Genomic DNA, 25859 nt, shown 5'->3' on the forward strand with positions numbered 1-25859 from the left:
GGTGTTTTGGTTTGGCTTGGCAACAACAGTGACTGTAATTGTAGCAGCAAGATGACACGTCCAAATTGGAGCTTCCTTCGTGATTGTTCATGTCAGAAGAAGTCTCATTGGTTCAGTTTCTCTGAGCCAAATTGTGTTAAGGTGTAGTACGTGTTGCTTCTGGTACGGAGAGAGCAAGACGTCGGAGTCCTGGGCACATTGGAAAGCTCCTTTATTTATCCAGTTATAGGTAAAGGTAAAGGTTCCCCTTGCACTTATGTGCTAGTCGTTCCCGACTCTAGGGAGCGGTGCTCATCACCCTTTCAAAGCAGAAGAGCCAGCGCTGCCCGAAGACGTCTCCGTGGTCATGTGTCCAGCATGACTCAACACCCGAAGGGGCACGGAACGCTGTTACCTTCCCACCAAAGGTGGTCCCTATTTTTCTACTTGCAGTTTTACATGCTTTCGAACTGCTAGGTTGGCAGAAGCTGGGACAAGTCACGGGAGCTCACCCCATTACGCGGCACTAGGGGTTCGAACCTCCAGTTATGGTGGTCTACAAATACAGGCAGTTCTTAATTTACGATCATAACGGAGCCCAAAACCTCTGTTGCTAAGTGAAAAACATTTGTTAAGGAAATTTTGCCCCATTTTATGACCTTTCTTGCCACTGTTGTTAAGTGAATCACTGCAGCTGTTAAGTGACTAACACGGTTGTTAAGTGAATCTGGCTTCCCCATTGATTTTGCTTGTCAAAAGGTTGATCAAAAAGTGATCACATGACACATACACTCCTGGACACTGCAACGGTCATAAATATGAATCCGTTGCCAGGCCTCTGAATTTTGATTGCATTTTGAACCTTGGGGATGCTGCGACGGTCATAAGTGTGGGAGAAAAAACGGTCACTTTTTTAAAATACCATTGTAACTTTGAATGGACATTAAAGGAACCGTCGTAAGTCGAGGACTACCTGTAATCAGGGGTGGTATTCACTTATCTTTCCTACTGCTTCGCAAATGAGAGTGTGCATGGACCTCCGCACATGCGCTCAGCCTTCCGCGCATGCGCTTTTGGCAAAAAAAGGGCCTAAATGGGATGCCATAGTGCAGTGGCGGGTGGCTGGGTCCACCCGCGATTTCCATTCGCGTGAACCAATCCTGTAATGTTTTTTTTTTCTTACCATGCAAGTAAAGCTAATTTGCATGTCAGGGAGCCTATGGAACAAATAAGAAATATTGTTCAAAAATTTCTAATGCCCCTCCCTTTAAAGCAGCGGTTCTCCACCTGGGGGTCTGGACCCCTTTGGCGGGTCGAGCGGCCCTTTCACAGGGGTCACCTAAGACCATCGGAAAACATATATTTTTGAAAAAAATACGGAAAACATAATATAATTTTATGGTTGGGGGTCACCGCAACATGAGGAACTGTATTAAAGGGTCGCAGCGCTAGGAAGGTTGAGACCCTCTGCTTTAAAGGGAACTCAATAGAAGGAAGCCATTATGTAGAACAAGGGGTCTCTAACACCTGGGCAGAGGCCCGTTTGGAACGGGGCCACACAACTGGTGGGTGAGTGCATATGCGCCGTTTCACTTGCACGAGTGGCGGGTGGGAGCGGGTATGCATGCATCCCCACTTGCACGAGCGATAGGCGCACGTACCTGCTTGCAAAAGCCCATTTTGTGTGAGCGGCGGGCGCCCACCGCTTGCGCAAATGGAGCTGTGCGCCTGAGCACACATGCCTGCCGTTCACACCGAACCATCCCCTCTCCCCTTCTCCCCCTCCTCCCTCCGCCCCCCCCTGGCCAGACCGCTGATGTAGAACATTTCTAATACTGAAAGGGAAAAGGATGAGTAAAAACGAATTCAAATGAATGGTGTCAGTTTGAGAGGGGAGCTGTTGAAACAGATGCCCTCTGGGTCCCTCTGGGGTACTCCCCATTCCAAGACCATCCTTAGGCAAACACCTCCACCCCCCCCCCCACCCCGATTGCTACCTCACTGGGAGACTTCCAAGGAATAGAAGGGGAAATGTTGTTGGCTAACATTCAGTCTTTATTTCATTAAGTTTTAAATCTATTTGAAGACGTGATTGGTATTTATAGCATGGATGACTTCGTTAAAGCTATGGCACATCCATATATCTTCATTTGAAAGTCAGGTCTTTGATTTGACACGCACACACACAAAAAAGACACACCATTTATGCAGAAGCTTTGGACAAATGAGCACCAGTGATCTTTACTGTCTAATTGAATGCAAGGACAAGCAATCTGTCTACTAATGAGTAAATTATATTTGGGTTGCTAGGGTTTCCCCCTCCCCCCCCTCTGAATAACCCAATTCCAGTTGTGTTTGTGCAAGTTGACCACATTTGAACCCTGTGATTTTTATTCTTTTTAAGGTGGAAATACCAGCGGACCAGAATTCGTGGTGAATCAGTCCCCGCAAGAAGTAAATGCGCCAACATAATGGCAGAGAAACATAAAGTGGACACTTTTTTCTTCTTCTAGTTTTCCAAAAACCTGTCAGAAATGGTAGGTACAATTTGTAATTAACATGTTCTGGGAGTTTTCCAGTCTTGAATGTCCAAAATAAGGATAAGTCATCAAGAATTGCTTTGTTTATGTTAGGTACCTTGATGGAGGCTTTGGAGGCTGGGACCCATGAGCCTCCCCCCCCCCTTCCATTGGTTAACCCAGGGGTTGGCAACTTTAAACACTCGAAAGAACCACAAAGGTCCTAACTGGAAGCCTCCCCCCCCCCCCCATTTCAATTCTGAAGCCGACCGGAAGTCCGGTTCCCTCGCCATAGAGTCTCCTCCTAGTGCGGCATCCTTTTTCCTCTACCTGTCCTAACCAAAAAGCCCTATCAATTGTGGAACTGACCGGTGCCAGGGAGCTTCAGCAGAGGGATGAAAGATTGCTGACCCCTGGGTTAACCTAACAAGAATTAAAAATGTAAAGTGCACACATCAGCAACACGCTCCTATTATGGGATGTTGAAGTTTGATCCTTAAATTTCATTTCAGAAATGGCTGGCGGTCTGTATACCTTGAAAGCTGAATATTACATGCTATTTGAAGGGTTTCTTTGCCTTGGTTTTAACCAAAAAATATATTTGCTGAAGTGCTGAACATTGCAGGGAGATCTTTTCCCAGAGTTGACTTCAATTATCATTTATATTTTTAGAACGACGGGGACAATCTGGGTCAGTAGGCATTGCCTCCTTCATGATGGAAATCTTAATTACAAGAGTAAAGAAGGAACGTGTGTGAAGTTCCCTTCCTGAGCCAAAACATGGTGATTCAGGAAAGGAACATTTCTGAGCATTGTAGAACACTGTCTGGGAAACTCCTGTTTGTAGCTCAGACAATTTATCTCTGGACGTTGCCTGGTCTGGAGGAAGCTCAGCATGACTTGAGGAGGAAAAAAAAACTTTTCTGGAGTTCTCCAAAACCTTCCTAAATCTGTGAGTTTTTCACATCTTCCGCTTATAGAGAAGTATTATTCCTCCTATTAAGTTTTCATGGTCCTCAGTGATTACTGCATTCCCGGGGCTGTACATAGCTGGGCTGGGAATCAAGTCATTTGTGTAGTACTCTTGGTTTAAAATATCCCGTGATCTACTTCTAAAGGTGTTGAATAGGGTGGGCTTGGCATATAAATTGGGATATGCCATGACGTTCTGGTTCTCTGCTAACTCTGAATTAGACTACTTGAGGAAAGGAACAACACTGCAGGGACTGAAAATGTTTAGCTCAAATTGTAAATGACCAGAGACTGGCTATTCTCAGCCACAGAATCCATCCATTGCCCCCGTGATCTTTTGGGGTGAGAGTGTTGTGGAGCAGTGAGGCAGAGGAACAGCTGGAGCCTGTTCCCAGTGTGCGCAGGCACAAAGCTGCCGGAAGAAAAGAACAGCTCAGAAATCAGGGTCGGCTTGGGAGTAAAACCACAGGTGGGCGCTGAATGACACCCCCCCCCCATAGTAAATAAAAGAGGAGTGAAAGGGGAGTGGGCTTTTGCAGGAAACAATTCATTTGTTAGTTCGTTTCAGGAGTGTGAAGATCTGTCTGTGAATCTCAGAGACTCTGTGCCAAATCTTTCCTTGCACAGCACTGCATTTGGAAAATATTTTCATGGCAGCTTTCCAAAATAGATAAGGTCTGTGGTCACAAATATTCCTTTGAAACACTGTTTGCCAGGCCTTTGCTGAATGTGAATGAGAAAAATTCACATTCGTTTAATAAAAGGGGTTTTGTCGGGACCAGGAATATGCTTTTTGGGGGAGCCTCGGTCAGAACAGAGAGACTGGGTCATGTGTTGCTATAAACCTTAGCAAGTTGTGGTTTCAAATCATGGCTCACGGCTTAAGCATTTTGTGCAAAGATAAACATTTATTCAGGGAACTAAGGCTATTCAAATTATGGCTGTATCAAAGAGTGATAAGGAGAGAATGTGTCTTATGGCTTGTCTCGGAGGCCTTCTCTAGCGTTGACAGTGGCATCTGTCTGGACCCCTGGAACTATGGTCATTTGGGGGACATGAAACTGTTGCTTTCTGAATGGTCCTTTCTAGTGGGGGTATGCAGGTAAAACTTGATGCACCTGTGATTACTCCAGCGGTCTGATGCATTTTTGGAAATCTTCCAGGACTCTCAGTCCCTGCTAGAGCAAAAGGTGTTCACCATGGCTTCTTGGGGTGCCCAACTCTGGCTGGTGTGCCAGTTGCGTATCGTTTTACTCTTAAGATGCCGCAACAATAGTGACTCCTCCTCAACAATGTATGGATGGACCACTAGGACTAAACATTACAAATTGGCCTGCCTTTGATGATTTGGAAGCTTCAGGGGGTACTAAACCTAGTGGTTTAGCTGCAAACTGGGGTGGCGGGAGTGTAATACATTCAGCATTGTTATTATGGGCTTGTCTCTGGGTCTGGACCAAAAGGCTGTGTTCTGATTCCACCAGCGGATAGCGGAACTGGCAGCAGATTCGGATACTGAGGAGGTTGGGGAGAAACATGGGCCAATCCTGGAGTCTGGGGAAGGCTCTGATGATTGCTCTGTGTTGGAGGCAGAGAGGGGGCCAGAGCCGTATGCCAGTTATCAGCTGCCTTCGGAGTCAGACATCAGTGAGGCAGACGAACAGCTGGAGCCTGTTCCCAGGGTGCGCATGCGCAGAGTTGCCAGACGAAGGGAACAGTTAAAGAACAGGGGTTGACTTGGGAGTAAGGCCACAGGTGGAGGATGAATGGCCCCTCCCAGAGGAAATAAAAGAGGAGCAAATGGCCCCTCCCAGAGGAAATAAAAGAGGAGCAAAAGGGGAGTGGAGTTTGCAGAAGACAATTAGTTTGCTTAATTGGTTCGGGACTCTCTGAGACTCCTTGCCAAGATATCAGCCTGGCAGCTCTCCAAGCCAGATAAGGTCCGTGACTGTAAATCCTCCCTTGAAAGACTTTGCTGGATGTGAATGAGCAGAATCCACAGTAAATCAATAAAGGTTGTTTTTTTTTTTTGCTTCATGCTCTTGGGAAGCCTAACAGGCTGGTTATCATCATAAAAGCCTTACGTGACTTTGCAGCCAGCTAACTGTAGGCCTGTCCCACTCAATTTCGTTCTGTCCCATGCAATTACCGAAGGAAGGTATGCTGATGGACTCTATCCCACGAGAGGTAAAGGGGTGGGTGGGAGCCCAGCAACACACTTTCTCAGTAGCAGCTCCCACTCTTTGGAACAGGCCGCCTCACAAGATAAGGAATGTGCCAACCTCCTGGCCTTTAACAAGTCTATTAATAATACAATAATACAATAGTAGAGTTGGAAGGGACCTTGGAGGTCTTCTAGTCCAACCCCCTGCCTAGGCAGGAAACCCTATACCGTTTCAGACAAATAGCTATCCAACATCTTCTTAAAGACCTCCAGTGTTGGGGCATTCACAACTTCTGGAGGCAATTTCTGTTCCACTGATTAATTGTTCTCACTGTCAGGAAATTTCTCTTTAGTTCTAGGTTGCTTCTCTCTTTGATTAGTTCATTGTTTCTTTTCTTGCCTTCTGATGCTATGGAAAATAGCTTGACTCCCTCTTCTTTGTGGCAACCCCTGAGATATTGGAAGACTGCTATCATGTCTCCCCTAGTCCTTCTTTCTCTTAAGCTAGACATACCCAGTTCCTGCAACCGTTGTTATTGTCCCACTGATCTTGTATTCCTGGATGATTCAAGGACTACCTCGGTCAGATGAATGAGATTATTATAATTTTTTCACTGGTTCTGTTGTAAACAGTCTCGGGTCCTTTGTTGCAGTAGGTGGCCTAAGAACAACTCACCAACTTCACTTTGGCCCTGGCTGCTTACGTTTTTAAAATGAGAACGGTTAAAAACACTGTCCTTTTGTCCGCCAGAGTTGCTAAAGCATCAGGGTAGATAAAAATTGATGATTAATTTTTTTTTTAATGGATTTTTAAAAATTTAAATCGGACCTTCTTTTTAATTTTTATCAAATTTATTTTAATAAAATGCTTTTGGAGTAAAAACCTATCTAAAGATAGTTTTCTATTTAAGATACATTAATAATTTAGTTTATCCAGCATGAAATGGAGCTTAGTTACGTGGCATGAGGCTGTATATTCTGCAATATTTACCTTTTTGGTAAAACCGATTCAACGAGTCCAAGCTTCGCACGCTAAATAGGAAACCTTCATTTTGTTTGCAAATAATTGTAAAGATTCTAACTACCAGCAAGAATGAATCCTTACATTTAAAGAGCACCTGTCATTTCAGATCCATCATGGCAGCGCCTGTTAGCGGGCATTCACTCACCTGCTGCCTGCCAGGTCCCTCACCTCATTGTATCACTGCCGCATCACCAACCGTCCCATTGAAGTGAATGAGACCGTCGGTGAGTCAACAGCGGGTCAGAGGAGGAGTCGCTGCGGGACAAAGAGGACAGTTGCTGTTTAAAAATTTTGATTTAAATCGAGTTGATTTAAATCAAGCCTTTTCACTAGTGATTTAAATCGCGATTTAAAGCTGCTTGGCTTAAATCAAATCCACCCCGTAAAGCACGCAAATGCCATAGCGCTGTATTTTCTGAGGCAGAAACAGCCCGATATTACGGCAACAATTCACGGTCTACCTTGAGTAATGGCTGCCGGAATGTTGTTTATGGGCTGTAAATATTGGTGCGGTTGATTTCACCACGATCCATAAATCCATATTTTTTAAATTGCGTATTGCTCTAATGTTTTTTGTGGTAGAGAGAGATTAGCCTTCAACAAGGATGAAGGTACCCTCAGATGCCTCTTAAGTAGGTGATTTCTTGCTTCAGCTTGCAGCAAACCTAAGTGCATGCAGATGGGTTGGAAGAAATAGAGAAAGCCAGTGAAAGGGACACAGTCCCATTTTACTCCTCAACCAAGAGGAATTTGTTCTCATTTCGGTTCTTCCAGAAACAGGCATCAGTTCCACTCTGGCTTTTCATCTTGTAAATAATTGTGGGTCTGTTTGTATTTTTGTAATGAATCACGCAGGAGCCTGCAGCTGTGGGCAGATACGGGAGGGAGAAGTTTAGCTGTAGATGGAGGGGCTGCCTTGGCATTCCCTTAAAGGAGAGGGAAGAGCAGCTGAGAGACTCAGGAAACCCCCCCCCCCAGGTGGGAATATGTCACTGGTCCTGAATGCTCCTTGTGCCTACAAGACATTGGTTGCGCAGGATATCAAAGGAAGGGGACTGGAAGAAATAGACAGCCGTTTGTCCAGAGTGGTAGAGGGTGTCCTGCTCTAGCAGGGCATTGGACTGGAAAACCCTTCCAACTCTGTTATTTTCCTCTTCTTCCTCTTTCCTTTCTCCTGCTCCTCCTCTTCTTCTCTTCCTCCTCCTCTTCTCCTCCTCCTCCTCCTCCTCCTCTTTCTTCTTCTTCTTCTTCTTCTTCTTCTTCTTCTTCTTCTTCTTCTTCTTCTTCTTCTTCTTCTTCTCTGTGAGTGTGTGTGTGTGTGTGTGTGTGTGTGTGTGTATGTTCCAGCATCATAACTCTGGAACGCCTTGAGCAATTTCAACCAAACGTGCTACACAGATGACTTACTCTCTGGAAAAAAAATACTGTGGGGGTAAGACACCCCTAACACCCCTCGGGGTGTCTGTTCTGTTAAGATACAGCCTGTTGTGCCGTATTGGCTTCCACTGTACAGCACAGTGGAATTGCCATGGTAACAACTTCCCAGTACTCCACAAGGGGGCTACCTCTGGTAAGGGGGCAAATCCAATATTAGAAATTACGTTTGGTCCGGACATTTCCCCTCTATAAATAAATACCCGGGCAACGCCAGATTATCGGCTAGTTCTATAATAATTAAGGAGGGAACTCCAGAGAGCATTGTGGGGGGCTCCCTTGGATATTATTCGTGCAACCGTCATGGCTGTGTTGCAAAACTGGTTTTCCCTCGTCTTCTTCCAAGGATGGTTTTGCAATTTCCTCATCTGGCCAACATCTTGGCAGCTCTTCGTGGTCTCACATCCAAGGTTTAATTAGGGCCAACCCACATTAGCCTCTGAAATCAGCCCAGTTGGCTGGCTGCTGCCTCTTGTTGACATGCCAATTAGGGCATTGCACCCTCCCTCCAACATATATTCTACGAGACTAACACCTCTCCCTCCAACAGGCCACCCAGTGAGAAGTGCAGTTAAGGAGAGAACCTAATACGGGTATAAGATGCTTTAGTTTCTTCTTGCTGAAGTTATCCCTGTTTTAAAGAGAAAGGTGGTTGTGTGGGGAAACTGACAAGCCGTCATTGTACTTGACCTTAATATGCCTGTATTTCGTTACACTTCAGGCTCTTTGACACAGTTTGCTGGGAAGCGAGTTGTGTATATATTTCCCATTTCTCATTTTAACTTTCCTGAAAGAGAATCATGCCTGGTGGTAAACATCCACCTGAATGGAAGGGAGAGGGGGGTAGGCTTTTGTGGTGGTAAAAATATAGGGATAAAGGCACCGATTAAAAAAGTACAACATTCATAAGTGGAGATAAGAGTTTGCACATGGACAATTGTGTCCGTGGAATTGTGGAAGCTGATGCCCCTACAGGGCACCAGGTTGTGGAAAGCTGCTTCAGTTGATCAGGAAGGGGAAGTGATCTCCTAGAGAAGAGGCTTTTCTCTTTAGAAAAAGAATCGACATAATTCTGAGATAAAAGCATAGGCTTTTAAGATACAATAGAATAACAGAGTTGGAAGGGACCCGGGAGGTCTTCTAGTCCAGCCCCCTGCTTAGGGAAGAAACCCTACACCCGTGTTTCTCAATCTGTGGGTCGGGACCCCTTTGGGGGTCGAACGACCCTTTCACAGGGGTCGCCTAAGACCATCAGAAAACATATATTTTTGAAAAAATACGGAAAACATAAAATAATTTTATGGTTGGGGGGGGGGGGGTCACCACAACATGAGGAACTGTATTAAAGGGTCGTGGCATTAGGAAGGTGAGACCCACTGCCCTACACCATTTCAGACAAATGGTTACCCAGCATCTTAAAAACATCCAGTGTTGGAGCATTCACAACTTCTGGAGGCAACTTCTGTTCCACTAATTAATTGTTCTAACTGTCAGGAAATTTCTTCTAAGTTCTAAGTTGCTTCTCTCCTTGATTAGTTTCCACCCATTGCTTCTCGTCCTGCCCTCACGTGCTTTGGAGAATAGCTTCACTCCCTCTTCTTTGTGGCAGCCCCTGAGATATTGGAAGTGAGGAGGGAATGGGAATTTTACAGTATCCTTCCCCTGGAGTAGGGAGGGAATGAAGATTTTGCAGTATCCTTCCTCTACCACGTCCACCAAGCCACACACACAGAACCGGTAGTAAAATAAAATAAATTTCATCACTGCTCTATATCCATGTTTTGGAGTTGGTGAGAGGATAGGGAATAATGATTCAAGTGCTAGATTAAAAGCGTGCTAAATTGTAACTATTATTCATAGGCTACATTAAAAGGAGTAGCCCTCATACAAACGTTTACGACAGGCCAGTGGTGGGTTCTGGGCGGTACGGCCCAGTATGGCTCTACTGGTATTAGCCGGGAACAGCAGCCACCACCTGCCCGCATTCCTTACCTGTTTTTGAAGCAACCAGGCCAAATGTGCACAGCGCATGTGCCCGACGAGGATGCCCGGCTCCGTGTGCAGCGTACCAGCTGGAACCCACCACTCCGCCAGGCATGATTGTGGAGGGGAGACACAAACTTTGACTCCTTTTCATCAAATTTGAGGGCTTTATAGGATTTAGCTCCCAGCAAGCAATTTGAAGAAACACTGAATTAAAACGATTTGTTGAAGCATACCTCATTTGTTAACAGCATGTTTTACTAAAACACAGCCTTGCTTCTACCTGAATCACACGCTAGAATTAAACATCACTCATCCTCTCCTTCTGCCAGCAGTTCACGGTATCTATAGGTGCATTTCAGGGAGGAAAAAAACAGTTTTAAGCTTTTGGAGACGATGAGCTGCATGAGTTTACTCAGAAGACCACATTTTCTTATTGTCAGCATTCAAGAAAAACGTAGCTGCAAAATGGATGGGAACAAAGCTGTCCTATTCAGTCGCCCAATGGGAATGATAATGTATGTAGGGGGAAATGGTCATAGCACAGCCCGGGATCAGCAACCATAAACACTCAAAGAGCCACAAAGATCCTAACCGGAAGCTCCCCATTCAATTCTGGAGCCGACCGGAAGTCCGGTTCCCCCACCATAGAGTCTCCTCCTAGCACGGCATCCTTTTTCCTCTCCTGACCGGATGTCTAGTTCTCCCACCATAGAGTCTCCTCCTAGCACGGCCTCCTTTTTCTTGTCCTGACCGGATGTCCAGTTCCCCCACCATAGAGTCTTCTCCTAGCACAGCACCGTTTTTCCTCTACCTGTCCTAACAGAAAGCTCTATCAATTGTGGAGCCAACCGGTGACAGGAAGCCTTAGCAGAGGGATAAAAGAGCCACATGTGGCTCCAGAGCCGTGGGTTGCGGACCCCTGACATAGCCAATGGCTTTTTGTATCTGATGGCTTAGTTTATGTTTCTCGGAGTTTAATTCCTTCTTCTCAGAATTGCAATAGCCAATTAAAAGAATTTAAAGGACCTCAAGAGAACTTGTGACGCAGTGGAGAATAAGGACATAACAGGAACCCATTCTACCACAAGTCTTAATGTGCAATTCTGCATGCAGTTTGGTGCAAGCAAGCAAGCCTCTACTTGGTCTAAAAACTGCTAGAGGGAAACCGAAAAGTAGGTAAAAGTCTGCCTGAAGAACCAGGGTGTGTGGTTAAAAATGTTCTCCAGATCCAGAGGTGAATAGACTTGGGCTTCACCTAGTTAATCAGTACTGGTCTAAATAGAATCTGTAGCCAAGAGGTAACAACAGAATTCACATGCTTGATAGTATACCAAAATGTTTGTGTGTTTTTCCTGGCTGCACTATAGAGGTGCTTTGCGTGAAAATTCTCCCTGTTTGCTGTGGCACACAACTTCAAGGACAGGAGGTTAGGAAGTGAAAATGGGGAGCATCTCCTTGGCCAGGGGTCTGCAACCCGCGGCTCTTGGGCCACATATGGCTCTTTCATCCCTCTGCTGCGGCTCCCTGTCGCTCAAAATATGACTCACAACCGCCAATGTGTGATAGCCGCTGGCACACGATTTATTGAGCTTTTTGACCCCCGGTAGGCCAACCATGGATAAATCCAAGGAAAGAAAAGGGTCAGAAGAAAACATAATATTTAATTCAACTACATATGCTAGTTCTGTGGCTGCTCAGGAAATAGTCAGGCACGGGAAGCGTTTTGTGGCTCCCGGTGTTTTCTTTTCTGTGGGAAACTGGTCCAATTGGCTCTTTGAGTGCTTAAGGTTGCCGACCCCTGTCCTTGGCCATCAAGATACAGTAAATAGAATAAGACAGGGATGAAGGAAGGAAGGAAGGAAGGAAGGAAGGAAGGAAGGAAGGAAGGAAGGAAGGAAGGAAGGAAGGCCTTTGTATCTACCTCTTTGTCAATCGATCCGAATAGCTCTATAGATTTGAAGACTTAAAAACTGCTACATCAGATTTATTGATTTATTGTAGTCCTCCTTCCTCCTCTTCCCATCTTCCCCATAACAGCAACCATGTGAGGTCAAAGTCATTCAGCCAGCGTTCAGCGAAGGCAGGACTGGAAGTTTCAGTTTTCTGGTTTCTAGGCGAGCAGCTTAACCCTACACCAAACTCTCTTTCTCAAAACTCTTCACAGTTAATTAACCCCTTTGCAGTTCCATTTCTGTAGCTGTTTGTGGCCCTTATAAGAGATGTAGATGAAATGGGGACCCAGGTATCACACATCAGTCGCACAAGAAGAGCAAGGTATGTAAAAAAAGAAGTCACCTTCTGGTTGGTGATTCAATCGTAAGGGATGTAAATTTAGGAAAGGATATGGAGGTTTTAAAAGAGGTCAGGTGTCTGCCAGGTGCTACTGCCAGCAGAGACAAGAGGCGTATTCTTAAGATAGTCAAGAATGCAAGTAAGGACTGTCATGTTGATGCTATTATACATCTTGAGGTGACCATGAGGTGACCACGCTTGCTGCCTCCTGCATCTCAAAAATAATAAGACCTCCCCGAAAATAAGGCCAAGCGCTTATTTCGGGGGTCAAAAGAAAATAAGGGAAAACACGGTACCAATTCCGAAAGATTAATTGTTGCTTCCTTCCCGCCCACCCCAAAATGCCGGTCCTATTTGTCATGTCAGAATACACAATGTCGCAATACTTTTTTAAAAAAATAAATGTTTGTCTCCTCTCCAGATGGCTGAGGAACAATTTTATACTCTGGTTTCAATCGGTATTGGGACTGAGGAGGCATGGAGCAGTAATAAACATCTGTAATTGTTTTTGTGATTGTAGTAAAATCTCCCTGGGCTTCTCTTAACTCAGTAAATGAAAATTATTTTCATGGGCATGTATTTATTTATTTATTTATTTTATCGCCGCCTGGTTTTTTTTTTTCAAAGCACGGAGGACGGAGGACGCTCTGGGAGTACGCTCTATGGTTGTACGATCTGCAGCCCACAACTATAGAGCGTACTCCCAGAGCGACATCCGTCCTCTGTGCTTTGAAAAAAAGAACCCAGGCGGCGAGTGGTGCCAGCAGCGGAGGTGCCCTTTGTGCGAGCAGGGAGCAGAAAAGCCGCTGCGCAACCCCCCTCTCCAGCCATGCAGAGCCCCATTCACTCACCTAGGGGCATTCCGAAGGCACCGAGCCACGGGAGGCGGAGGGCGGCGAACAGGTGCTCACGTTGCTTGGTGCCTTCCGGCTACTGCTAGGTCGGTCAGCGGCGCTGTACCCGGCTGGAAAGGGGGGTTGCCGGGCGGCTGCTCGCAAGCTTGGTAACCTCATGGCTGCTGCGTTGCTGCTGCGACAGCGCAACACAGCCATTCGACCCTGAGGCTGTGCCCGCCTCTTTGGAAGCCCGCTCGCAAGAGAGCAGCTGCCCAGCAACCCCCCCTCTTCAGCTGGGCACAGCACCGCTGACCGACCTAGCAGTACCCCAAAAGCACCAAGCAATGCGAGCGCCTTTGCCCCCACCTTGTTCCCGTGGCTTGGCGTCTTCGGGATACCGCTAGGTCGGCGAGCGGTGCTCTTCCTGGCCAGAGGAGGGGGATTGTCCAGGGGTCTTATTTTCGGGGGTGGGCTTATATTTTTGCCCACGTGAAAAATGTGGCAAGGCTTTAGTTTCAGGACAGGTTGTATTTTCGGGGAAACACGGTATCAGTGAAGGCAACAGGTTAGAAACCAGGTGACTATGAATTCTAGTCCTGCCTTAGCCATGAAAGCTGGCTGGGTGACTTTGGGCCAGTCCCTCTCAGCCCAACCCATCACACAGGGTTGTTGTTGTCGTGAGGAAAAGAGGAGGAAAGAGGAATATGTTTGCTGCCTTGAGTTATGAAAATAAATAACTAATAATAAGATATTATTAATAATTTATATTAATTAATAAATAAGGTGGATTAAAAATAACAATAGTTGATAGAAGTTCTTTCCCAAGAGTTCAACTGCATTGATTAATAGGTATCTTTGGGGCTTGGCATAGTCAGAAACAATGGGAGGGGAGGAGTTTTGAAGCAACAGGAGGACAATAATAAGGCTCTCTGGATAATGAGTGTTCAGAAATGACATCACATGCATGGCATTGGCCATGCATGGGTTGTTCTGACAAGTCATATTTCTCAAATAACTACACCGTAGCAAGTAGTACAATCTCTACTGCAATTTCATACATGTGTATAGCACAGGGATGTCAACTTGAGGTCCGGGGGCCAGATCTGGCCTGTAGCATGCTTAGATCTGGCCCACGGGGGTCGCCCTGAAAATAGTGAAGGATCGGCCCACAGTGCCTCTGTCAGAGAAAACAGAACTTGTGAGTACCGTGTATGTCCTCCCATCTCTCTTTTTGTTGGCGGAGAGTTGCAGGAGGCTATCACAGCCAAAAACAGAGTTCGTGAGGGCCATGCATCCCCATCCCCCCCCCCCCCCGACCTCAGTTTTTGCTGGCAGAGGGTTGCAGGAGGCCACTGCAGCAGAAAAAGGAGCTCAGGAGCCCATTTTCTCTGGCAGGGCGCTCGGGCCACCACAGGCATCCCCGACATGAGTGACATCATGCTGGCCACGCCTCCCCAGGCCCCCCCTCCCTGATGCGGCCCTCAATGAAATGGAGTTTGACACCCCTGGTATAGCAGGACAAAAAAAGTCAAAAAGTACCATATTTTTTGATGTATAAGACGCACCGGAGTATAGGATGCACCCAAGATTTTGAAGAGGAAATTTTTTTTTTTAATTTTTGCACTCTGCAGACTTCCCAAAATTGACCTGTTTTTTGCCAAAATGGGGCTGTTTTTTTTTTCAAAAAAAGGGCATGCCTAGCCTTTAGGAAGCTTGTAGAATGCTCCTGGGGGGGTGGCCTCCCCAAAACGAGCAAAAAAACGGGCCTGTTTTTTTTGTCAAAAACAGCGCATACATAGCCTTTAGGAGACTTATAGAGTGCTCCTGGCGGCTGGGGGGGGGCAAAATTGAGCAAAAAAACAGCCCATTTTTCACTCATTTCTGCCTTCCCCAGCCCCCAGGAGCACTCAGGAAGCCTCCTAAAGGCTATGCACGGCCATTTTGGTGAAGGGGGCAGGGTTTGGGGGAGGCAAAATGCTGTATTCAGTGTATAAGACGCACCCAGATTTTCAGCCTCTTTTTTGAGGGGAAAAGGGTGCGTCTTATACCCCGTAAAATGTGGCGTCTTATACCCCGTAAAATGTGGTACTTTACGTTGAGCTCAGCTACCAGTGACTTCACGGTCTTGGAGCCCATCTAGTTTTCTCAGCAACAGTGCAGAAAGTATTTGCCATTTCTTTTTTCCGCCATGTTTTTTTTTTCTTGTTGACCTGCCAATCCAGCTTTCAACCTCAGGGATGCCTCCCACTCGACCAAGAGCAAATGTTGACCTTGCTTAAATTTTTTTCTTTCCAAGGTCAGCTAAGGCGGTGCCCTCTGGCGTGACTTAGAAGAACATAACTTCCCTGGTTGTTTTTTTTAAGTTAGCTCTTTTAATTAATCTGGAATCGATCTAGGTATCCCGTTATCCTGCTTGGTTTTCAAGTATTATTGGCTAATTTCTGAAACGGGAGAAATGGCGGTTAAATTTTTTCTGGCCTGCCTGGACGCTGCGTGTCACAGGATCTCTGTCTGACATACCTAACTTTCCAAAACTAGAATAGCAATTCCATGTACTCCGGGTCATACTCTGGCCTCTTTAAATATACAAGGCAGGCTGACAGGGAGGGATTAGCGAAATCCTGGCAGCTTCTCACTTCACTCCCTTCTCACACCGATTGCCCTTTGCTAGGGGCACACTTTGTGTTTGAAGGTCTGCCTGTCATCAGTGGCTTTATAACAATCACTCATGATCATCTTATGATCCAACTGAAAAGGGGCAAAATTGCCGTTCAGAGCCCCTCCTCGTCTATTATTAACTGCTGGCAGGGGTAAATATTTTTATAGCAATTGATTTGCTTACATGCTTTCTGGCTTCCCTTCCCTATCTTATTTTTTACAGGCGGTCCTTGACTTAAATCACAATTGGGACTGGAATTTTGGTCACTAACCAGCGGGGTGGCTAAGCAAACTATCATGTGACCGGATCCAATTTTACAATCTTTTTTTTTTGCGGCAGTCATTAAGCGAATCACATGGTTAAGTGAATCCATTTTTCCGCGTTGACTTTGCTTGTCGGAAACTGGCTGAGAAAGCTGGAAAGTGTGATCAGGTGACTGCAGGACATTGCAATAGGGTCATAGAGGTGAGCCTGTTGTCAAGCACCCAAATTACAATCGCTTGGCCACACGGGGTGGGGTGGGGGGTTGCGACAAGTTGTAACTTTAAGGACAGGTTCTAAGCAACACTTTTCAGTGCCATTGTAACTCCCAATGTGAATGTTTGTAAGTCAAGGACTACTGTACTTTCTCTTTTATAAACTACTTGGACAAAAAGTTAATTCCAAAATTAATCCGTTTTTTTCTCATTTTTTCCCTTTCCCCTTCCCTTAGATTTTTCCAGTTTAATTTGTCAAGAAAGGGGGAATATTAGCTAATCTTCAGTTAGTGGTGATGGAGTCCAGCTACTGTGTTTTTCCCGAAACTAAGACGGGGTCTTATTTTCTTTTGATCCCTGAAATAAGCACGTGGCCTTATTTTCAGGGAGGTCCTATTATTTTTGAGGTGCAGGAGGCAGCGAGCGTGGTCACCTCATGGCTGCTGCAGTGTTGCAGTATTTTCGGGGAGGGCTTATTATCCAGGGAGGTCTTATTTTCGGGGAAACGGGATAGCTATCTCTAAATCTTGAGTCAACATTTTTTGAGTTAGAGTTTATTGGTGGTGGGAGGTGGGAGTAATGTTTCCCAAAGCATAGAGCATAGATGTTTTACAAGGTGGGCATTGGAACACTTCTTCCTTAACTTTGTGTGCCAGCCTTTCATCGACCGATACATGAAGGACTCTCTTTGCCTATCTCTAGAACAGCTGGAATCTTTGTAGGCAACACTTTTGTCAAAGAACATTCACCGTTTCTTCTGTTTTTGAATGTTACTGCTTTCGTCTCTACTGAGGGCAATTTCTTTGTCTGCTAGCTTAGTTTACGGTACTTCTGGGATGTTTGTGCTGTTACGCGATCAGTTTTCTTAACCTTATTTTATACTAGCTGGATACCTGTGCTTCGCTACAAAACTTATGTGATCGGGCTTGATTAGAACAGAGTTCTATTCAGGTGGGGAGGGGGAGTAGAATGTCACGTACTGACCATACCCACTCCCGGTTTAACAAAGGGAGGGGGAGTAGAACGTCTAACTCCTTAGCATCAGAGTGTGTTAATATAACTCAACTGGAAGTTGGAACAGAGTTCATTTCAGGTGGGGAGGGGGAGTAGAACTCCTTAGGATCAGAGCATGTTAATATAATACTGTATATGAAATACTAATGATCAGATGGTCATTTCAAAAAAAAAACCTTTCTTAGCGAGCCCCTAGAACCCAAGAGGAGCTTGCGTGCCAAATTTCAAGTTTGTAGGATTTACAGTTCTGGAGATTTCGTGATGAGTGAGTGGTATTTGGCTTATATATATATATAGATTATCTTAAAGAAAACCAAAGCCCTTGTCCTACTTTAACTTGAAAGTAAGGTCAGTGAAATTTATTTGGACACAACTAAACCTCTGTAAAAACAAATCTTCAGTCATTCACTCACCTGGAACCCAAACCTCTTGAGCTTGCTGGGACTGGGTTCAAGATAGATACTTTAAAAAGTTGGATCTGGCTGCCTGCTGTCTCCTGGGTGGGAAAAGATGCCCAATGAGAGCATCCAGGCTACAAAATTAGTTGGTTTTCACCTGTATAGAGGTGCTTTTGCAAAATACCAGTCTAAAGGAAGCCTTCTTATCCAAGAAACTAACATAAAGCGACAGAAACAGCAAATAAGATGCATTAGGTTAGGAGTTTTCATAGGTGCTCAGTGTTCTTTTGTTAACACATGTAGTAACAAAACAGGAAGACTAAAATGAAGTATTACTTCTTTAAAATCAATGCAGGCACTGCTAAAGTCATCAGAAAGTCCTGTTCTAATGAATAATTAGCAAGAGTAACTCTTTGATGATGTTCTTCCTTGAGACTCAATGGTACTTTCTTGATTCCTTATAGTAGATGGGGGGAACGATGGCCCCTTTAGCACTTGTGGACTTCAACACCCAGAATTCATGCATTCATGCATGGCTAGCTCAGGAATTCTGGGAGTTGAAGTCCACAAGTCCTAAAGGGGCCATCGTTCCCCACCCCTGCTTTACAGGAAAAGCCAACTCAAATAGTAAAACAAAGATGTTTGCTCTGTTTAATATGCCCAGGTGGGAGGAATGCCTATGAGAAGGAAAGAGCCTTATTGAATCCAACCATTATTAGAGATGGCAAATAAAGTGAGGAAATCAAGAAAGAAGAAAGGAAAGTTGGCTCCATCTGGTAGTTTGGCAAGAATGCGCTAGGCAGAAGGGATTTTAACGTATGCCTTGGCTTCTGGTTATGTCATGTCTGATCAGCCTTTTTTTTTTTGCCACCAGGGATTACACCTTTTTTATGTTTGGCCTGCAGGGAGGAGCAATCTCGATGGGGCGGGCGAGGCATAGTTTTGAGGAGGGTTAAGGGTAGATGAGGGGCTAAGATGCTGAGCTTGTCGATCAGAAAGGTCGGCAGTTCAGCGGTTCGAATCCCTAGCGCCACGTAACGGAGTGAGCTCCCGTGACTTGTCCCAGTTTCTGCCAACCTAGCAGTGCGAAAGCACACACAAAATGCAAGTGGAAAAATAGGAACCAGCTTTGGTGGGAAGGTAACAGCATTCCGTGCGCCTTCGGCATTCAGTCCTGCCGGCCACAGGACCAGGGAGACGTCTTCGGATAGCTCTGGCTCTTCGGCTTTGAAACGGAGAGGAGCACCACCCCCTAGAGTCGGGAATGACTAGCGCATATGTGTGAGGGGAACCTTTAGCTTTACCTTAAGGGTAGATGAAATACCCCCAAAGCTTTGCTTACCTTTTGGGCCCACAGAGCCTAGGAACGGGCACCTGCAAATGTTGTGTTGCTTCTTCCAGTCTTAATTGATGCTAAGAATGTTTGTGTTGGCATTGCCTTGGCATAGAGCTCCAGAATGGTGCTGAAATAAGCAGGGCCTCGGGTCTCCCTCTATCACCCCACCCTTACTGGGCAGGGATGGGAATGTCTTGAGGAATGCGCATTGCGGGAAACGGTGAATGCCTGTTCTGTTCATGGACCTGAGTGCTTGCTTGGCAGATTTCTCCCCAGGGAAGGGAGATTCTAGGATCCAAATCGCTCGAAGATGTTGAAAACGCAGTGCAGCTGAGTTTCTCAGGGGGTTTTGGCCGTTGGTTTGTGATACTTCCTTCTAAATTAAGTATAAATTTCAATCTCAGCCACTTTAAAATGGTGGACTTCAACTCCCAGAATTCCCCAGGGACTTCTGGGAGTTCAAGTCCACCCATCCAAAAGTTGCTGAGGGTGAAAAACCTTGCTCTAAAAGCATAGCAGGCAGGAGGGGGGGGAGCGGGATGCGCTAAAAATTATACACATAATGGTGACTTTCCTGGGTGAGCATTTAAAAAGAGGCTGTGTAGACCGAACAAAAATCTCTGTGAGGCATTGTTTGCAAAGATGTCCTGGCTAAATCCTTTGACCAGCCAATAGAAGTGAATTACATTTTAAAGAGACATCATTTACCATATTTTTTGGAGTATAAGAGGCACCTCCCCCCCCAAGAGTGGGTGAAAATTTAGGTGCATCTTATACTGAATATGGGCATTTTTGGCCTCCCGAACCCTCCGTGCGTTGCATTTTTGCCCTCCCCGGCCCCCGGAAGCACTCTGCAGGCCAAAAACAGGTGCGTTTTGGGGAAAAAAAACGCCCATTTTTGGTGAAAATGGCCCATGCTGAGGACAACAGAGTGCTTCTGGGGCCCTGGGAGGGCAAAAATGCAACATGCAGAGGCCAAAAACTATTTTTTCTTGTTTTCCTCCTGTAAATTTCGGTGTGTCTTATAGTCCGGTGCGTCTTATAGTCTGAAAAATATGGTATTTGGGGGGAAAGACTCCTATGGCTGCCCCTCCTCTGAAATGCAACCTTGGATGGGCCACAACAACCCATTGAGCAATGCAACCCACAGGCTCCAACCACAACCTCTCCCGTCACCATTCAATCAGAATCGTTGAGTTTCGGGAAATGGTAGATAGAAATGGCAAATTTTATTTCAGTTTCATGTTTACGTTTGAGCTGTCAGAAATAAAGAGTCTGAGGTGGCACTTACAACGACCCCAGTTTCCAGCCACAAGAAAGGGCATTTGTGTATTGAGCCGGGGGTGTCGCAGTGGTTAGAATGAAGTACTGCAGGCTACTTCTGCTGACTGTCGGCTGCCTGCAGTTTGGCGGTTCATATCTCTCCAGGCTCAAGGTTGATTCAGTCTTCCGTCCTTCCGAGGTGGGTAAAATGAGGACCCAGATTGTTGGGAGGCAATAGGCTGACTCTGTAAACCACTTATAGAGGGCTGTAAAGCACCGTGAAGCGGTATATAAGTCTAAGGGCTATTGCTATTGTACATGAATCTTTGGGTGTGACCCTTGTCTCACGGTGATGGTTTCCTCCTCAAGCCATTGCTGGAGTTTTGTTGCCTCCAAAACATAGAGGGCCCCTACCGCAAATAGACCAAACGCTTGGCCAAAACGCTTAGGCACAAGGAGTAGAGAGGGTTACCCCCTTCCCCAAATGAATGGCTTAGTTTGGCTTGCAAAACCCTTGTTTCCCTTTCAGACGTCTGATTCATGCTGATGGAAACGCTTGACCTCATCAAAATGGCGGACTTAGAATGCAGCCAGCTCTGCCCCTTGGTTCCCTTAAAGGACTATCAAGATCCTCTTCCTTTATCTTAAGAAATTTTGCAAGAGATGGCGAGCATGAAAGAACTTTCACCGTCTATAAACGCGGAAAGCTCTGGGATATTAACTGACTTCCAGTCGCTGGGAAATGGTTCGGACGGATCTGTCCACGCAGGTAAAAACCTTTCAATTGTTATCCGATAATAAAAAAGATAATGAAGATGATGAAATTTAACTTCAGATTGTCTGTAAGCAGAGCGTGGCCCTTCCTTTGATTTTATCTTACATCACGTAGATAAATTTGACTTAATGGCTTCAGAGGCCATTCTCTAAAAAGCAAGCGATAACCTAAGGAAGTTAGCTGATGGGAAGTTAGGAAGTTACCTGATGGGCATCGTTTTGTATTGCATGTATTTTGTGTAGATAAGGTTTGCTTTAAGTGCTTTATTTTCTAAATTGCATAGACAGAAACTAGATTTTTTGGGGGGGGGGCTGGGATCCTTTTAGAAATAATTGTGCATGCTCTGAATTCGGATAGGAATGTGATGGGCTGTCACTTGTTACAATTTAAATTGTACAAATGCTCTGGAGTAATTTTGGGGATAGTAATTAGCATTTCCAAGTGTACATCCCCAGTCAGGCCCCCCAAGTGGGCTGTTCCCCCTCTTATAAAGTCTGGTGAGCTTTTCATTTTGTTTGGAATTCTTTTTGAGAGGAGGAGGAGAAGAAGAGATGAGGGTTAGAAAAGAAAGACCTGAGCAGAGCACAATTCTTACAGAAATATGGATCTGATAGAGAATGAGGGGTCCTTGGTGCTTTGTAAACTTGGTTGCATTCTTGCCGACGTATCATTAATCCAAACTAAGTGACGTCATCAGTGCTAGAAGGGAGTGGGGTTTGCTCTTAAGATGCACTGACGACGTTACCTAGTTGGGTAACGAAACGTCTGCAAGAAAGTTCGGAAAGTACTAAGGACCCCCTCTCATTTCAACCCTGAGATATAAATATTCTCCTTTATTGATACAAACGAAAGTTTATTGGGAAGAAACCTGCATTTTTTTATCCCAGAAGGGTACACGGCAGTCTCTTAAATTCATTTTTGACAAGAATTAAAAGAAATTAAATTCAAATGAAACAAAAATACCTCCTTTATGTAAACTTTGCATTCCACGGTGGCGTGGTGATGGTGTATAATGGTCCAAAAGTGATACTTTCTGTTTAACCGAAGTCGCTTTTGCCCTGTGTGCCGAGCTCTAAACTGAACCTTGAACTAATTGTCTGGATTATTTAGCAAACTAGCTATTTGTTTCAGAGTGTAAGCGAGATTAGTATGAATTACATAAGAGGAAACATACAGTCTGGGAAGGCGGCGAATCTCCTTCAACTGAAGTTTAGAAGCGGAAGACACAGTATATTATCCTTCAGGGATGGCTCAACGTAGGTGCTCTGTTTTGGCAAGGCCTGGACTGGATGAAATCTTGCCCCTGTGAATATTCCTGCTTTGGTTCCCGATTCATGCTATTCAGATTTTTATTTGGGAGGGGCGGAGGGTTGGTTTTCAGGACTGAGGGACGCGGCGGCTCAGTGGCTAAGACCCTGAGCTTGTTGATCAGAAAGGTCAGCAGTTCAGCAGTTCGAATCCCTAGCGCCGCATAACGGAGTGAGCTCCCGTTACTTGTCCCAGCTTCTGCCAACCTAGCAGTTCGAAAGCAGGTAAAAATGCAAGTAGAAAAATAGGAACCACCTTTGGTGGGAAGGTAACAGCGTTCCGTGCGCCCTCGGCTGTTTAGTCATGCCGGCCACATGACCACGGAGAACGTCTTCAGACAGCGCTGGCTCTTCGGCTTTGAGACGGAGATGAGCACCGCCCCTTAGAGTCGGGAATGGCTAGCACATATGTGCGAGGGGAACCTTTAACCAGGACTGAGAAAGCAACAAAAAGATACCCATTGTCTTCCAGTAATTTGGGTTTCTTTTGTGATGCTAAAGCAAGATTGGGCAGTTCCCGAAGCAGCCTGAGATTATGCTGCAGAAAATTTGATGAGAAAAATATCCAAATTATGGACGATGTTTGGCTTAAAAAGAAAACAAAGTAGAAATACCGGAAGTTAGGTCTTTACCCATGAGTCCCCCAGCTCTCTCAAATGGGGAAACCTAGATTATTTCCAGTTTTGCAACCCCTACAATTCATCAGCAGACAACCTTCTGCTGCTGGCTGGTGATTTTGAAGGCTCTGTTTCTTCCTGCAACCTGAGAATCGTCGCCCGCCCCTCCACTAAAAGTTTCCAGAAAGAAAGTACACGGAGGGGCGAGAAAATTCAGTTCAGGCCTTCAGTTCCGGTGATGGGAAGCCACATAATTGTCTCACTCTTGGTTCAATAATTATGTCAGACATGACTTATTTTCCTTTGCTTTCTGTATTCCTTTTTTGCTTTACAAGCGCAGTCTGTGCCTTAAGCTTCCCTCGGTAGACGTCACTCCTACCATCACCTGCCTGAGTTTGCACTAAGAGCGAACCAATGGGTCCATGGGACATGTGCCGGGATGAAATATTCCCTGCCCTGCTACTCCTTCTTGCCCACTTTTCTGTTCTTCCTACAACCCTGCAACATTCTCAGGCAAGGGATGGGTTTTAAAAACTTCCCTTCCTCCGGAGGCTTTTTCTGAGATGATATGGGGTGTCCGTAAGCTTTTGGGGCTCCTCCGTTTCTGATTCATGCCTCTTGATCATCTAAAGCAAAGTTGGGGAATTATGGCCCTTTTATGACTTGTGGACTTCAACTCCCAGAGTTCCATGCTGGCTCAGGAATTCTGGGAGTTGAAGTCCACAAGTCATAAAAGGGCCCTAGTTCCCCACCCCTGATTTAGAGCGTCCTATTGGCTAGAACTACTCAGGTGACAGGTTTCCAGGTAGGGGGATGAGGATGACAAAAGCTGAAGGTCCCTCTTCTCTTTGCAGATTCCTTCTCACCAGCATCAAGCCCCTCATCTGTGAATCTCGCTGCTCCTCCAAACAGCAAAGACGAGCTCCCCAACGTGGCCTTAAACATTGAATGTAGAATCTGTGGAGATAAAGCATCAGGCTACCACTATGGAGTCCATGCTTGCGAAGGTTGTAAGGTACGTCACCCACCTACAGGGCTGAACCTGGTGGTGGTGGTTTTTTTTTTTTTACAGAGGCACTAAGCATTATAGGAAGCTTGGATGATAGCATGAAGGGACAGTTGTTAGCAGAGCTATGGAGAAGAATAAAAATGAGATTTCCCCCCTCCCCCCCTCATTGTGTAGAACAGGGGTGTCAAACTCAATTTCATTTGAGGGGCGGCATCAGGGTTGGGTTTGACCTGGGGGGAGAGCGTGGCCAGGGTGGGCATACCCAGCACGACGTCACTCGTGCCGGGGCACCTATGGTGGCCAAGTGCTAAGTCACGACTTCCCTCAGACCCTCGCTCACTCTCATTATAATCTCCTTTCTTCCTCCTTCCTTCCCTCTTCCTTCTTCTTTCTTCTTCCTTCCCCTCTTGCCTTAGTTTTCCTTCCTTGCTCTCTTCCTGTCTTTCCTTCTTTTTCTTTCTTTCCCTTTCTCCCTTCCCGTCCCTTCTTGTATGCTCAATGTTTTGTTTTTAATTCGTTTTGCTAGCCCTCTGCCAGCGTGCAACAATCTCCCCCCCCCTCCAATTTTTGGGTCGCGACAGCCTCCTGCAGCCTTCTTCCAGCGAAAACGGAGCTCTGTTTTTGCTGGCAGAGGCACTGTTTCCTCTGGGTGGCCCCACGGGCCAGATCCAGAGCCTTGAGGGTTGAACACCCCTGGTGTAAAACATACTTTGTGGAGAATACAAGTTGTTTTGTGTACCCGGAGCTATCAAAAAAGGTTTAAGGGACCTCAGGCCATTTTCCTTTCCAGGTAGAACAATCCCTATTTCTTAACCATGTCCTACAACATTTGCACTTTCCAAGAATGTAGCAATCATGTTGGAAAGGAGAGGTTTTAGCTGTTTACTAATAGGTGTCCTCCCATGTGATTGGATTTGTGACCTTTGAAACTACGTCTGGAAAAGCTGGAAGCAGATTAAGGTCCTGCAAAATGTTGGTTTTGGATCTATCGATAATGCAGAAATGCTCATTAGGTAAAGAATGGGGCCTCCTAAAAAGCCCTGTCATCTGCTAACATTTTACAAAGTAAAAAAGATGCCTCTACTCATAGTCTACTGATACAATTCCACTGCACAATATTGGAAAAATGAGGACAACCCCAGATCAAAATATAATTCGGAAAATATTAGACTGTGCAGAGGTGGATAGATGGACATTAAAAATAAAAGTAAAGCAGATACAGAATATTACTCATATGTTTTACCAGTGGTTAGATATAAGAAGTAGAAATTAGAAGAAGAAAAATTATTTGTATGTATAAGTAAAAGATGAGCTATTATGATTATGATCATAAATAAGTTAACATTATTATTATAACTATGATTTTCATTATTACTCTTATTACCAGAGCATTTGTTATCCTTCTGTAGGACAAAATAGACCCAGACAATATACTGTTTTCAAAGTATTTATGTATAATTAAAATATAAAATAAAATAAAAATTCTGAAAGAGTTTACTGCATAGGTAAGTCCTTGACTTATGGTCACAATCGGGACTAGAATTTCCATTTTTAAGTAAGGGGGTTGTTAAGTGTGTCATGTCTGATTTTACGACCCTTTCTGCCAGGGTGAATCACACGGTCATTAAGCAAATCCCACTTCGCCCCATTTGCTTGTCATACCTGACAATCATATGACCCTGGAAGGCCTAAATACTTGCTTGGTTGCCAAGCAACCAAATTTTGATCACATGACTATGGGGATGTTAAGATGGTTGTAAATTTGAGGACCGGTCATAAGTCACTTTTTTCAGTGCCGTCGT

At 45.3% G+C, this 25859-nt stretch overlaps 1 protein-coding gene across 2 annotated transcripts in view; it reads left to right on the forward strand.

The window, feature by feature from the left end:
- Nucleotides 1-25859, forward strand: part of PPARA (peroxisome proliferator activated receptor alpha) — a 53448-nt gene that overhangs the window by 6207 nt on the left and 21382 nt on the right. For both annotated transcript variants that reach the window (XM_081958008.1, XM_081958007.1), the window contains exons 2-4: nt 2384-2516; nt 20879-21118; nt 23903-24063. In XM_081958008.1, the coding sequence (XP_081814134.1) occupies nt 21013-21118; nt 23903-24063 (267 nt within the window). In that variant the 5' untranslated portion in view covers nt 2384-2516; nt 20879-21012. The remainder of the gene's footprint in view (nt 1-2383; nt 2517-20878; nt 21119-23902; nt 24064-25859) is intronic.

Source organism: Natrix helvetica (assembly GCF_964273705.1).
Source record: "Natrix helvetica genome assembly, chromosome: 6".
In the NCBI taxonomy this organism is placed as follows: Eukaryota; Metazoa; Chordata; class Lepidosauria; order Squamata; family Natricidae; genus Natrix; species Natrix helvetica.